This window comes from Pelobates fuscus, chromosome 8 (genome assembly GCF_036172605.1).
Source record: "Pelobates fuscus isolate aPelFus1 chromosome 8, aPelFus1.pri, whole genome shotgun sequence".
NCBI classification, from domain to species: domain Eukaryota; kingdom Metazoa; phylum Chordata; class Amphibia; order Anura; family Pelobatidae; genus Pelobates; species Pelobates fuscus.
The window spans coordinates 176,051,785-176,067,579 of record NC_086324.1 but is presented as its reverse complement, the minus strand read 5'-3'; the positions used below and the strand labels follow the sequence as shown (position 1 = coordinate 176,067,579).

Below are 15,795 nucleotides of genomic sequence, written 5' to 3'. Positions count from 1 at the left end.
AAAGCAGCTAAAGCAGAACAAACGTCTTTCTTCTTGGCATGGACCACCGGAACAAAACTGCTGGAAGGCCGCAGCCCTCCTAAAGATAGCGACGATCCGGGAAGGATCATTATCGCCCCTGGCCTCACCTAGCTCTATCTCAGAGGAAAAGCCCCTCACGGCAAGCACTATGCGCCATGTGCTTGCTGATCTCACAGAAACATAACAGGCAAATATGAAAACGCAGCTGCAGGCACTGGCGTCAGAGCTCCGCAAAGACATCACAGAAGTAGGCCAGCGCACATCTCAAATCGAACACAAGATGGACAATTTTGTAGAGGCCCACAACAGTTTGGGAGATAAGGTCCAGGAGTTTGGGACTGACCTCAACTCCTACAGGCTTAAGCTAGCAGACCTCAAAGACAGGTCCAGGAGAAACAATATCCGTATCTGTGAAATACCGGAGACGGTTACTCCCACGGATCTCAACAATTACCTGATGGATCTGTTCCAGGCCCTCACCCCTGCAATTCACCCAGACCAGCTAGTTTTAGACAGGGCAAACAGGCTCAGATGCCCAAAACACCTTACACCGACAGCCGTGAGGGATGTTATTACCCAAGTTCACTTTTTCCATGCCAAAGAGCAACTGGTGAGAGCTAGCAGAACTTCGGACATGCCAGACCCCTATGGCCAGATAAAGATATTTGCGGACTTGTCTGCAGCAATGTTACAATTCCGGAAGAATATGACACCCATTATGTCCACACTGCGAGATCAAAACATCGCCTACAGATGGGGATACCCTGCTAAGCTACTGGTCCACCACAGAGAAGCCATGCATGCCATCACATCCTTGGAGCTGGGAGTCACCAAATCGAAAGACTATGGCCTCCCAGTACCAGTAGCGCAGCAGCTTCAACCAGCTAAAGTTCCTAGAATGTCTCCAGAATGGACTTTAACGTGACAACAGTGATGGCTACCCAACTCCACGAGGTTGGAACCTTCTTGCGTATCCTTTCTTGTGCGGTACAGCAGACTTTTAGGGCCCACAGGTACCGCAATATCCCTACCTACCGGTTAAATGTGTTTATGATTATGTTTAAGTTTAACATGGTCGAATTCCATACATGGTTAACGCACTTGATGTATCCCCCATGATATACACAAAGGAGCTGCCGCTCAGTTGCTAATGTTGATTGCTCTACCCATGGTAATTGTGACGGACCGCCTGGCACCCCGACCGGGTACCTCCGTCTATCGCTACTTCCTAGTACTTGCGAGAACCATAATCCCTGGATTATCACTGGAACACCGTAACCACTGTAGACCCCACGAACCGCTGCAGCTTGGTTGGGGTCTCGCCGTCCGACACAGGACCAGGATCCAGCTTCAAGTGGGTAGACCTCTCCTAGTCCAGAGAATGTAGCAGGAACAGGGGACAAACCACAGCACTTCTGCCCACAGTCGCCGTGCCTTTACTGGGGCCCTGGAACCGACACCTCCTCCCTGGAGCTGAGTGGACGACACTCAGTCCTAGGAGCTCTGGAACCAAATGGGGAATTAGCTATGACACCACTAGTCACTGGACTTTCCCCATTGAATACCCTGCAAGCTGGAACAGCAGACAGAGGAGTAAATCTTCTTTCTCTCCAATAACAGGACGACACACAGTTTTGGAGTGTAAGCTGGAATAGCCGTTTAATGGAGGCACATTGCCTTTTATACAAGTTTCCCAACAAGGGTGACAGTCAGGTGGACCTTGTTGGGCACAAGGTTATAAACTTCCAAACCAATAATAACACATTTACAATGTAAGGCACTCCCACACAAGGCAAACAATCCCTTCCCTCTGCCTGGGAGATAATTGAGTTAATTACTGTATCAACTCAATTATCTCCAGGCAGAAAAAACACACATTTCTAAAAAGTCCCAAAAGTACCCCAAAACACAACATATCCCAACATATCACATCCCCTGACAGTCCTCATCTGGGTGAACAACATATCCGAAAATCTCTTAGATCAGAGCAGGGGTACAGGAATTCCCTGAAAGTCATAGTTTTGACAGACCATGAGGATTACCCACACCACCCTCACCATTTGCGACTGAGACCTTCTCGGCGCACCTTGGCTCCCAGTTGGGGAGCTGCATGGGGCAAGTTGCCCACGAGTTTACTACCCCCACCAAGTTTATCCCCGATGTGTATCCCCCTACCCCTCTGATCCCAATGATCACAGACTACCTCTCATAAAACCCACCAACCAAAGGGGCCCATAAGAGTTATCTCCTAGAGTATAGACCATAAGATACAGCAGGAGCCCTCATCATAAGCAGACACACTTTAGGCTTTAGACAACATGAAATTTGTTTCTTATAACGTAAAAGACTTAAATACCCCGGGTAGACACAGGCTGCTCCTTCGAGACTTAACCAAACAAGGAGTAGATATAGCCTGCAAGGAATGACCACACCCCGGCCATATTCACCAAGAAATACCCCATACAAGTTCACTCACTAGCCAGCACCAAATCTAAAGGAGTCTCAATCTTGATCCATAAAGACGTAGCCTATGACAATGTATAGACCCTGGTGGAAGGATATGCCATCTTGGTAGGCCAGTTTAACAGCACCCAACTGACACTAGTTCCAGCCTACTTCCCAAATGAGAACCCCAGAAACTTCCTGCAATCACTCCTGGGTAAGGTGTTCTCCAGAGGGACCACTGACCTAAGCACAGGTAATTATATCAGGGTCGGGAATGACTGTAACGAAATCCTAGCAAAATGGGGCCTCCTTTTCCTTACATGGACTGAAAGGATAGTGGCAATTAAGATGTCAATACTCCCAAGATAACAGTATGTCTTCCAAACCCTACCACTGTTTATGCCACAGTCCTACTTCAAAATTGTCCAAAGAGATATAACCAAACTTATTTGGGCGGGAGGGAGACCCCGCGTATCCATGAAACTCCTGAGAACATCAATTAGGGCAGGTGGCCTTGCAGTCCCAGATGTTCACACCTACCACTACGCATCCATACTAGTATCCGCAATACCACACTTTGTAGATCAATCCCCCCGCAAAGAGTTAAAATGGAAAGACAACTGATGGAACCATTCAAACTCCTCCATATGCTATGGCTGCCTAAACCCCTCAAATCCCCTCTACGTACGACTCCAGCCCAGATATCCTTGCTGATACAAGTACTGTATGGGATACACACAGGTGCAAGCTGAGCAGCAGAAATGGAATCTCCCGGGCATCCCCCATAGCAACCTTCACGTACTGCATTCCCACCTTTAATGCTAAGGAAAGGCTTCACCCACTTGACCCACTTCTACTCAAGGGCACAGCTTCAAGACTTTCACTCCCTCCAGACAATCCATAGTATTCCGCAAACCTCACACTTTTCCTACAGTCAACTGCAATCTTTTTTACACAAAAATGACATACAGGGTCCCCTCTACCCAACGACTGCTGACCAGGGCAGGTGCAAGGATTTCTGCCACCCTAGGCAAAGATCCATTGTGCCGCCCTCTCATGTCACTAATTTACTGGCAGACACACACTGGCAGACACACACTCACTGACAGACACACACACTCACTGACACACACTCATTGACAGACACACACACTCACTCACTCACTGACACACACTCACTCACTGACAGACAGACACACACGCACACAGACACTTACTGATAGACATACACTCACTCAATGACAATGTTTCCTCACATAAAGAGGAGCGTACAAGCGCTTGTCAGATGATGAATGAGAAGGTCCAGCTGAAGCACAAATCATCTGCCTGTGTCTGCCTGTGTGGGGCCTTCCCAGAATTTACTTATATTCAAATACAGTAAAGGTTTGGCCCATGTAAATTCACGTTCCTTGTTCTAGTCTATGACAGTTTATTTCCGACATCTCTCCATGTACAAAGTTCACAGAGATCTCATTGCATTGTGTGTCCTCTCAGCATACGAGCGAAAGGAAAAGAGTCCCTTGCCCATGGCTGAATTTGGGATTCCCATCTCAGTTATCCTGTTATGTGAGATAATTCTTGGAATATTACTAAGCACCTTCATTGTGTGTGTAATCCTAATGGACTGGGTGAAAGGGATAAGGCCAAGTCCCTGTTATCAGATTTTGCTCTCCCTTGGCTTTTCCAACATTTGTCACCCGTATTTGAGTGGTCTTGAGGATTTTGGAACCATTATGTTTCCATGGATTGATTCTGTGACTTACTTTAATATTGTTAACATTCTCGATGCCATTGTTCTCTTGTCCAGCTCGTGGCTAACGGCCTTGCTATGTCTGTTCTACGCTGTGAAGATCCTGCCTTTTAAGAGTGGCTTGCTTGGCCAACTAAAGAAGAACATCAATTCAAAGGTGCCCTCGCTAATCCTAGCCACCCTTTCTATATCTCTCCTTAACAGTCTTTCTGTGATTTGGGTATTTGATGACTTTTTTCCCAAGAATAACAAAACTTCTGCCATTGCTAACATCTCCACAGAAGGCAACATGATTCAAACGAATCCACAAATTTTTGATTTGGCTCTCATTATAAGCATTGTATTTCCTTTCTTGATTGTGACAACAACAACAGTGAGCATCGTCTGGTTCCTGTCCATGCACACTCTTCACTTAAAGCAGAATGATGGAATGAATGATGGATCAGTTCTGAAGGTCCACAGAAAAGCAGCCAGGACAATGCGGCTCCTCTTTTTTCTTTACGTTATCTACTTCACTGCCGAGGTTCTCATAGTGTTCAATGCTCTAACTAAAATGAGTACTGAGTACATGGGAACTGTAATAGTTCTGGGTGCTTATTCTCCTATTCAATCTTTTATTCTAATCTCAAGAAACACCAGATTGTCTCAAAGCAGCGTGAGACTCTACCATTACATGTTACGCAAAAATATAAAGTAAATCATATTTTATTTATAGCATACAGGATCAATATCAATACATTATGGGATTTTCCTGTAACTTTGGTGTTGCCAACCATTGTATATCTCATTTTCAACAATGTTTGGGTAGTTTATTAAGTTTGTTTAATCTGTTGCTATTGTTATGCCTTAACCATAATATTATAATATACTATAGATTCTACATCTTTGGGTGATACAAAAGTTTTTCTATCAGAAAAGTGTCTTGTTTCCCTTCTCTTATTTCAGACACTCTAGATTTTGCCGTCATCTGAATTTCAGAGAACACTTACAAGAAGAATTAACTACAAACAAAACCACCACTTTTTGATCAATTTTAGAACATTTTAATAAATATGATTACAACAATGACAGAATTTAATTGTCAAAGTAATGATAATACGCCCAATATGTTTGAATACTATTGAGTCATAATTACAAAAAATTATACACTGGATTATTCACTAAATATTGTTGGGAATTCAAAGTTAATTCAAATTTTATTAGCCTCTTATAAGGTATATTAAGCGAAATGGAATTATTCACTAAAGTCCAAATACAGGACAAACCAATTAATTAAGTTATAATAACTGCAATCACATTTTAAAATCCAATATTTACAGCTAATCTTTTTGAGATTTTGTTATGTAAAGCAAATAAGCACTTGTCATGGTACTATCTTATGTCAGCTGTAAAATCAGCGTTTTTCAATATAAATTCACAAACTAAACTCACCAGCATATTCCTGAAAAAAATCCACAATAATTTCTCACTTCTAGCACAAGCGGCCAGTGGGTGAATTGTAATAATAATAATAAATGAATAAAATAATATGGATAAACAAGAAAATTGTATTTTGTGTTTTTCCTATTTCATAAAAATACATTGATAACATACATTTATTGATCTAAATAAATATGTTTTAATTAATGGGGTCTATTGGACCTGTCGAAGGAGTTACCCCTTTCTCTCATTGAGTTGGCTATAATGGTGATAATGATAGCTTTGTGTGCTGATATTTTCTGTTAGAAGTGGTATGTGTCTTCATGCAAATTCTGTCCATGTATCACTGTATCTGAGCATTCAGTTGTGTATTTCTATCATTCTCATTGGTTCTTGTATTGGGTCCGGCTGAAATCCAGTCTACTTTCTCTTTAATTTAGAAGCTGTTTTGGAAAATATAGACATTGGCAAATCTTAACAATGATGACTGGATTTTGTAGACCCGATGGCCACAGGATTATTTTTGCTAATACAGACTGGGTGACTAGCCCGTCAAATAATCAAAGTGGAGAAATTCCCACATTAGTGAATAACCTTGTTAGCTTCACTTGGAGTCTAAGTATCTTGGAAAATGTGTATTACACAGTGTATATATGTAACAGACCGTTTTGCACACAAGAGGTAAAAAAACATTTAGGCGATATTCCCCTTCCAGATAGACGAGCAGCTACTGCAATCACCAATCTCCCGAACTGCAAACTACACGAATCCTCCAACTCCCGAACTGCACACACATGAATACCCAATCTCCCGAACTGGAACCAGGGGAATACTCCAAACTCCCGAACTTGAAACACACGAACCCTGGAAGCAGCCGAACAGGAAAAGCATACAATCAGCTTACACTCCTGGCAGTCAGCATACAATCCAATTCCCCCAACAATAAGACGACACTTCGGTTTGAGGGTCAAGCAGGAACTCATTTACTGGGGCTACCTGCCCGGCTTTTATGCAGGTCTCCCACCTGGTGGACACTCCCCTAGGGGACCAGATGGGAGACTAGGAAACATATAGGACACTGACCAATCACAGACAATGCATTACAATCCCTCCTCTCTGGCCTGGAGATGATTGGGAAGTAATCCAATTATCTCCATGGACAGAGGCAAAACTCCATTACACACACGCAGACAAAGGACAACAAAAGACATAAAAATATATACTGATACATTTAGTACATAAAACATACACATTCTACCTATCCCGAGATAGCTTAGATCTGAGCGCACATTATTACCGAATGGCGCTCAGATCAAATACACACAGTTCAATCGCCATGGAGCCAAAGTCTTTCACATAGTCTTTCGTTACACGAATGGGCTCCATGGCTTAGCTATCTGAGGTGATGCTGTTCATGCGGATAAACTACTGAATGATGGACCACCTGGCAGCTGCAGTGTGCCGTCAATTGACCGCCAAGAAGCTGCGGTTAACCGCAGCTTAATTGACAAACACTGGGTGGCCATTGTTCGTTTGCCGAACATGTGGCAATGGCCATTTTAACTCCCGAACGGCCAGCGGTGTTCACCACCCAACTTATGGAACTGAAAACGGACGCTTTATTGCGCGAACACCGCTGAGCCGCCAGCCTCCTTACCTCTGCATTCGGTAGTGGAACCGAATGACTGTTCATTCGGTAGTTTGTTCGGTAGATGGAATCTACCGAACACCCCGGCAGAAAAGCATGAATAAGCCTTTCTGCAGGGAAAATAAAAGGTTTAACCTGCAGGGCCATAGTCCAAAGGGAGCAGGCGAGCAACCAGGCTCCTCCAGTGGACAGTGGTGAGGTTGGTTTCACCACAATATAGAACCTCAAAAAAGTTTTAGGATGTCAAAGATAGCTATAAAAACTATGTGACTATGTAACTATGTAACTATGTGACTATGTAACTATGTGACTGTGTAACTATGCAACTATGTGACTATGCAACTATGTGACTATGTAACTATGTAACTATGTGATTGTGTAACTATGTAACTATGTGATTGTTTAACTATGTAACTATGTGACTATGTAACTATGTAATTATGTAGCTATGTAACTATGTGACGGTGTAACTATGTGACTGTGTAACTATGTAACTATGTGACTATGTAACTATGTGACGGTGTAACTATGTAACTATGTGACTGTGTAACTATGTAACTATGTAGCTATGTAGCTATGTAACTAAGTAACTATGTGACTGTGTACCTATGTAGCTATGTAACTAAGTAACTATGTAACTAAGTAACGATGTGACTGTGTAACTATGTAGCTATGTAACTAAGTAACGATGTGACTATGTAACCATGTAACTTTGTAACTATGTTACTATGTAGCTATGTCACTATGTAACTATGTACCTATGTGACTGTAACTATGTAACTATGTTACTATGTAGCTATGTCACTATGTAACTATGTGACTATGTGACTATGTTACTATGTAACTATGTGACTGTGTAACTATGTAGCTATGTAACTAAGTAACTATGTGACTGTGTGACTATGTAACTATGTAGCTATGTCACTATGTAACTATGTACCTATGTGACTGTGAAAATATGTAACTATGTAACTATGTCACTATGTAACTATGGAGACGTTCCACGTCTGCCCCAGACAGTCTTACTTGTGTTTGAAGCCTTGTGTTATTCTATCAGACAAGGAACATATATCATGAATAGACTGCGGCTTTAAAAGGGTAAGTATGATTTTTTTTTATATTAATTTATTTTAGATTTGACTATTACTTCACTATTTATTGTGTGTGGTAGGTAAGGATGCATTTAGAGAGGTGGCTAGGGTCTGCTGGTGAGAGAAAAGTAGCACAAACTGTGAAAATGAGCCCTTTATTGGGCTTTGGAAAAGGTTTTGCCACATTTACAAGGATCTAGATTTAGACATGAAGACTTGGAAGGTGGATGAAAGGGGTTATAAGTTCTTGATGGTGTCCACCTGTCTGATATAGGAAAGGACATCTTCAATAATGGTCTTCAGTCATTAATAGAAAAAGCTGTGACTTTTATGGAAGATGTGAAGTACAGCAGTTACTTGCTGCACTCAGCTTTGGAATAAGGGCACTATCCAAATAATGTGCCCCCAAATAGAAAACCATGACAGGGCACTGAGAAATATTCATTTTGAGTTTAAATTGTCTAAGAATGGTTGTGATTGGCCAATGGTGGTCATGTGATGTCAGAAAGTGCGTACACAACATCGTCATGACGGCACATGCACGTTAGCAACCAGAAATAAGAGCTGGGCCGACTGAGCCATAAAAGGCTCTAACACGCAGCGGCCGGTGTCTATCAGAATATCAGAGGTGGCCGCCACGGAGGTAAGGCTGAGCTGCACTGGCAATGCTCAATTCTTGTGTTAAATTCAGTTTTTGTTTTTTCATTTATGACCCTCCTTTATCCTGACTAAGTTGTACATACCCCAGAGATCAAGTTTAGTAAAGACAGTGGGCCCTTTTAGTCTATCAAATAGCTTGATGATAAGACAAATATTATAAACATTTCTGATCATTATTTTATTAAGACCTCTGTACATGGAGACACCTGCCTGAGAGGATGATCTACCTATAAAATCTTTTGTAAGGGAATATTGGATATACTCCTCCATGATCTTACTTGTATGCAGGGACAAAGGGTATATCAAGTCTCTGGGTGGCATGGTACCAGGCAGCAGGTCTATGGCACAGTCATAAGGCCTGTGAGGTGGTAACGTTTCGGCATGGATTTTGTTGAACACAGAATCATATTGAGGTGGTACAACTGTGGACAAGGATCTGGTAGTAGATAGGTTGATACTTCCTACAAGTTTAATAGAAATAAGGCATTTCTCTTTACAACCCAAGCACATATCTTTCCCTTCAAGATAGGATTATGCTGCGCCAACCATGGAAAACCAAGAATGATAGGACAAGAAGGAGATGTAATAACTTGAAAGACCATTTCTTCCTTATGTAAGGCCCCAGTAGAAAAAAGTAGAAAAAGGACAGGTCTGATGCATTATAATAGGTGTCTGGAGAGGTCTACCATCTATAGCCTCAACAGTCAAAGGTGTGAGTCTCTCCGTAAGCGGTTTATGGTGGAAACTATTATCTATGAAGTTTTCAGCTGCTCCAGAGTCTATGAGAGCATTACAATTTATATTTTTAGTACGCCAATATGCAATAACTGAAAGGAATAGTCTATTGCGAGGCATAGCAGAGGACATTTACATAATGCCCAAGCCCGTTTTTCTGGATGTTTAAGGCAGGTTCCACACAAATGTCTCTTTGTACTGCAATATAAACATAATCCTTCATTCCTATGGTACTGTTTCTGGGCTTTTGACAACTTCATTGCTCCCTATTGCAGAGGCTCGGGCTTCTTACAATTGCAGGATAACAATGAGTCAAAGGCCTGAGGAACAGAAGGACATTTGGTTCTGGTTCTGTTTTTTCTCTCTCCCTGTTCAACTTACTGGAGAAGTCATGGAGATTTCTGTTGTATATGTGAAATGTTATCTTTTCAATAAACAAATCCCCATTATTTACAATGCAAATCCTATGTCTCTGTATTCTAATCCTGTTGGTTTCTGTTACATTGTAAGACAAGTCATTGAACTATGCTTAGTATGGTTTTCTGACATAGATTATGGCAATAAATGATGTAGTTAGCTGGCTATATTGTGAACAATTCAGGTGGTGTTTGTAAGTATGGGCGGCCAATTACCAGGAGTAAAGGCACACCCAGAACTTGCTTTATTCAGCAGTGGTGCCGACAAAAAGACCAATTTATTCAAGATACAGATAAAGATAATAGCACACAAAAAATATTGTTTTAAATCTTACAATGTTCCATAAAGCCACATGACTTATTAAACAAATATGGGGATTCAGTTGCGCCATATGGCCATATTGTGTTAAACCCAGCACTACGTCACAGCACCCAAATATCGGTGGGTCCCACACTAGTTTTAACATGGGAGATAAACAAGCTAACTGCAGTACTACTTACTGCCTAAACTGCTTCCAGAGAATCTCCTCAATGTATGCTTTCCTTTGGTCACCTCCAAAGGGACACCTGGACTTCCTTTTGGGTTGAGTACCGCACCCTTTCACTCTAAATAGAATAGTATTAAAATTAACTAGTGAAACAAGAGTACACTATGAAGTCATGACATTTATAGATGTAACGCACTAGCCTTGTGATTTTTAGGTGGCGCTAAACTATGTGTATTTTTTATTGCTATATAATTTCCCACCCATATTTTTTGCACTTATTACACTATCGGATATCTTTTCCCTTTTCTCACAGAATATTTATACTATACTTACATGCTGTGGAAGATATTATGGTTCATTCTTGATAATACAGCTCTCCACTTATTGCTATGTGTTTCGTGAAAAAAACAACCGAGATCCAAAAGTTAAAAACTCCCAGGGACGATGTTTTGTTTGGAATCCTTAAATAATAAAATTGACGGATTGTAGGGAGATGCTCTGATTACAAGATTTGAATTCAGCTGTAGAAAGTCCACCAGCTGTATATCTAGATCGGACAGATTTGCATTTATCCAAAACCAGTCCAATAAGAGACAATGACAGCCCGGCCAGATTGAGGGACTGGTCTTGTTTGTGTAGAGGAGCCACAGATTAACTTCATCCTTTTTATTGTTACATTCAGATTGCACAAACCTTAGTAAATGACACAGAGAGACTGAAGGGATATTTTATCCATTACGGAGATCTGTAGAAAATACATAAATATTTTCTAAAAAGGGTTCTCGACCAGAAACAAACCATTTAACTGGAATAAGGCTGGACAATTGCCAGAGAGAGATCTCATTATGGATACAAGTTACACAATATTTATCTCCATCTTGGTGCTCGAGACTACAGTTGGGATTTTTCTAAATGGTTTTATCTGGTTTGTCAATTTCATGGATTTTATGAAAAATAAAAATATAAGCAGCAACAACAAGATACTCCTTGCTTTGAGTATCGTCAATGAGATCAATGTCATCTGCTTTCTTATCGGAACAGTTCTACAAAATTCAAACTTAGTTTATAGTGACTTTATTTTTACTTTTATGGTCTTGTTCACATTTACATCTTCTTCCTGGCTGACCGCCTGTCTGTGTTTCCTCTATTTTATTAAGATAATAAACTTCAGGGTGGGATTTCTGTCTCGGATTAAATTGCAGATAGATGTTAAGGTGCCCTGGCTGATCGTGGTGGTAGAAGTTGTGTCTTTTTGTACCAGTTTCATTTTCCTGTTATCCTTTATTGTTGAAGATCATCAAGAATTATTCAACCACACATCGAAAATCTTTTCAGCCAACCCAACATCTGGAAGCATTATTTACAGTTCATTATTCTTGATCATTGTATTTGTTAATAACTGTACACCATTCCTCATTATAACTATCACTACAATCTGTACCATTTGGTTCCTCAGGCTGCATGTTCGTACTATGAAGAAGTCCGATGGCAACACCCAACTGGAATCTCATCAAACTGCTGCAAATACAATGAGGAGATTTCTATTGTTTTATTTCTTATTTTATTTGAATATGTTTATCTATACGTTTGGAAATACTACCCACAATGATCTTTGGTATCATATACATATTGTCCTGGTCTTTTTATTTATCCCTGTTCAATCCGTTGTTCTGATTCTTGCCAACGTCAGGCTGAAGGAGGTTTGGCACCGGTTATACCTAGTAATAATATCACCTACAAAACTACTGGACATGTAAATGGTTTGTAAATATAACACTAATAAGTAACTGAGATAGATCTCTCCAATTAGTCAATTCTCTATAAGTTTGTGTTTCTCTTATGAGGCTTTTCCAACCCTTTGTTATCATGTCCTGTGTCTGCAGCTCATTCTACGTGTGAATAATAACAATCTCTTTATTTGTACTCTGAGTCATAATACTGATACATTAATAACTCTCTCTGCGATAAACAACAGGAATATGATCTCACTGTGTTGTGTTTAATAAATTGGAAATAAAAAAAAACACGTACAGCTTCCCCATTTACTGATTTTATGGATCAAACTATTCAGTTAAATAAAATCAATAATCATTGTTCTCAGCAGTCAATTCTCAGTTGAGCTAAGCGTAGACTCAGACTACCATGAGGGGCCACGCATTGAAAAAATGTATATAATATCACAGTTGATTATCCTGAATTTGGAATATTGATATACAGTGAGGGAAAAAAGTATTTGATCCCATGTTGATTTTGAACGTTTACCCACTGACAAAGAAATGATCAGTCTATAATTTTAATGGTAGGTGTATTTTAACAGCGAAAGACAGAATAACAAAAAGAAAATCCAGAAAAATGCATGTTATAAATTGATTTGCATGTCAATGAGTGAAATAAGTATTTGACCCCTTCGACTTAGTACTTGATGGCAAAATGCTTGTTGGCAATCAGAGAGGTCAGACGTTTCTTGTAGTTGGCCACCAGGTGTGCACACATCTCATAAGGGATTTTGTCCCACTCCGCTTTGCAGATCCTCTCCAAGTCATTCAGGTTTATAGTTTGGCAACTCGAACCTTCAGCTCTCTCCACAGATTTTCTATGGGATTAAGATCTGGAGACTGGCTAGGCCACTCCAGGACCTTAATGTGCTTCTTCTTGGGCCACTACTTTGTTGCCTTGGCTGTGTGTTTTTGGGTCATTGTCATGGTGGAATACCCATCCATGACCCATTTTAAATGCCCTGGCTGAGGGAATGAGGTTCTCACCCAAGATTTGTCCCTTTGATGCAGAGCCGTTGTCCTGTCCCCTTAGCAGAAAAACACCCCCAAAGCATAATGTTTCAACGTACATGTTTGACGGTGGGGATGGTGTTCTTGGGGTAATAGGCAGCATTCCTCCTCCTCCAAACATGGCAAGTTGAGTTGATGCCAAAGAGCTCGATTTTGTTCTCATCTGACCATAACACTTTGACCCAGTTCTCCTCTGAAAACTTCAGACGGGCCTGTACATGTGCTTTCTTGAGCAGGATTTAAGTCGTAGTATGTTACCAATTTTTTTCCTGGTCACTATGGTCCCAGCTGCCTTGAGATCATTAACAATATCCTCCCGTGTAGTTCTGGGCTGATTCCTCACCTTTCTCAGGATCATTGAAACTCCACGAGGTGAGATCTTGCATGGAGCACCAGACCGAGGGATACTGACAGTTATTTTGTGTTTCTTCCATTTGCGAATAATCACACCAACTGTTGTCAACTTCTCCCCAAGCCGCTTGGTCTTGTAGCCCATTCCAGCCTTGTGTAGGTCTACAATCTTGTCTCTGACATCCTTGGACTGCTCTTTGGTCTTTGCTATGGTGGAGATTTTGAAATCTGATTGATTGATTGCTTCTGTGGACAGTTGTCTTTTATACAGGTAACAAGCTGAGATTAGGAGCACTCCCTTTAAGAGCCAGAAATCTTGCTGATTGATAGGGGATCAAATACTTATTTCAATCATTGACATGCAAATCAATTTATAACTTTTTGACATGAGTTTTTCTGGATTTTTTATTCTGTTATTCTATCTCTCACTGTTAAAATACACCTACCGGGCGGGGCCTGACTGCCGAGCAGGCCGGTCGCACCAAGACAGAGCTCCGTGCGAGAACCGGCTAACAAGCGACTTACCCTCTAAAATATCGCACCAAACTCGCTAATCGAATACACCAGAGTAGCGGGATATATCGAGGCTCCACTGGCCAGCTCGCCGGACTCGGAGAAGCGACCTGAAGCGGTAACAGGGCTGCGGCCTTCCACATGGTGCAGGCGCGGGAGAGGCGGCCGACCTCCCCGCCAGCAACTCCGTGAGAATCCGCAGCGACACTCAAGACCCCGTTCACCCCCCCTGCCGGCGAGGGATATCCCGGCACCATTAACCAAGCGACGGATTAAACGGAACATACCTGATCCATTCAAGCTGCACAGCGGCTCAGTCATGGCCAAAATGGCGCCTGCCGTCCCAACAACGCTTGGCTGGCTAGACAATTATGAAGAGCGGCTGGACGCAATTTTCCGAGATCTCTGGCAGAAACTGTGGCGTAGAGGGACACCAGGTGAGGGGACAACTGATAAGAAGCGGCATTCACCCTCCAAGGGCACGAAACCCGTTCAGCTCCCAAACCACAGAAGCCAGGACAGAAGAGTCACAGACTACTCAAAGTCACCCACTGCTCAATACAGCCCTCCGAGGACGAGAGACCGATGCATGGGTAAACCGGGAGGCTCACAACCAAAGGGAACGGCTAAAACAGTCAAGCGACCGCAAAGCAAGCGCAAGCCCCCATATGCAACCTACAGCAGAGCTACAGGGGCCTCTAGGCACCTCATCGTCTGGAGTACCAAGCTACAACACCCAGCAGGCGCAATCGGCCTACCCACAGGCCTCAGCCATCTACGGCCTGGTCGGCTCCCACCCTGGCGGGAAAAGTCACCTAACATCACTTCTGGAGACGCCATCTTACCAACAGTAGGAGTGGGCTGAGAAACTCTAGAGGGACTGAAGCGAACTGTCTGGTACATGCTTGCATACGTATATTTAGGCAGCCCGGCACAGTTAATTTTGACGATATTTTATCATTTTTGCATTCAATTTCAGCCTCACGGTTACTCTTAAGACACATACCCTAGCTGACAGCTATTACATGCATTATTCCAGCATAGATTGTTTTTCATAGTTCAGTCTTGAAATGCATAAACGCTTATGTCTCGAATCACCTAATCGCCTTCAACTAACCAGACACGGCAGATTATTGTTAAACTCCACAGGGAGCTCCTGGTAATTCAACTTATGTGAATCAATCAGGGATAGGAACACCCCGCATCAGAGTTAACTTCCAGCGGAGTCTTAAGCTAAGTTGCTCGATATGTAACCTGTCCGTTTCATTTAGAATAAGAATAATGTTAAACGTTTCTGCCTAGCATCTGACACAGCATATTAACCCACTATGTAAAAACCAAAACGCTGTTTTTCTTTGTTGTGTTTTGCAAACTCACTAAGCAAAGTTCATTACTACTGTTTATCTCCTTACTTAAAAAAAATTTGTGTGCAAGATTTCATGTCTACCCCTATGTACAAATGTGCCTAAACG

The 15,795-nt window shown here is 41.8% G+C and overlaps 1 protein-coding gene across 1 annotated transcript; it reads left to right on the top strand.

Annotated features, from left to right (window-relative positions):
* Positions 1-3,661: 3,661 nt before the first annotated feature.
* On the top strand, positions 3,662-4,979 carry LOC134571053 (taste receptor type 2 member 9-like). Its single transcript, XM_063429096.1, has one exon. The coding sequence runs from the start codon at positions 3,888-3,890 to the stop codon at positions 4,911-4,913; it is 1,026 nt and encodes a 341-aa protein (XP_063285166.1). The 5' UTR covers positions 3,662-3,887; the 3' UTR covers positions 4,914-4,979.
* The last annotated feature ends 10,816 nt before the right edge of the window (positions 4,980-15,795 follow it).

Coding starts and splice junctions, on each gene's coding strand:
- LOC134571053 (XM_063429096.1), top strand. CDS start 3,888: ATGACAGTTTATTTCCGACATCTCTCCATGTACAAAGTTCACAGAGAT.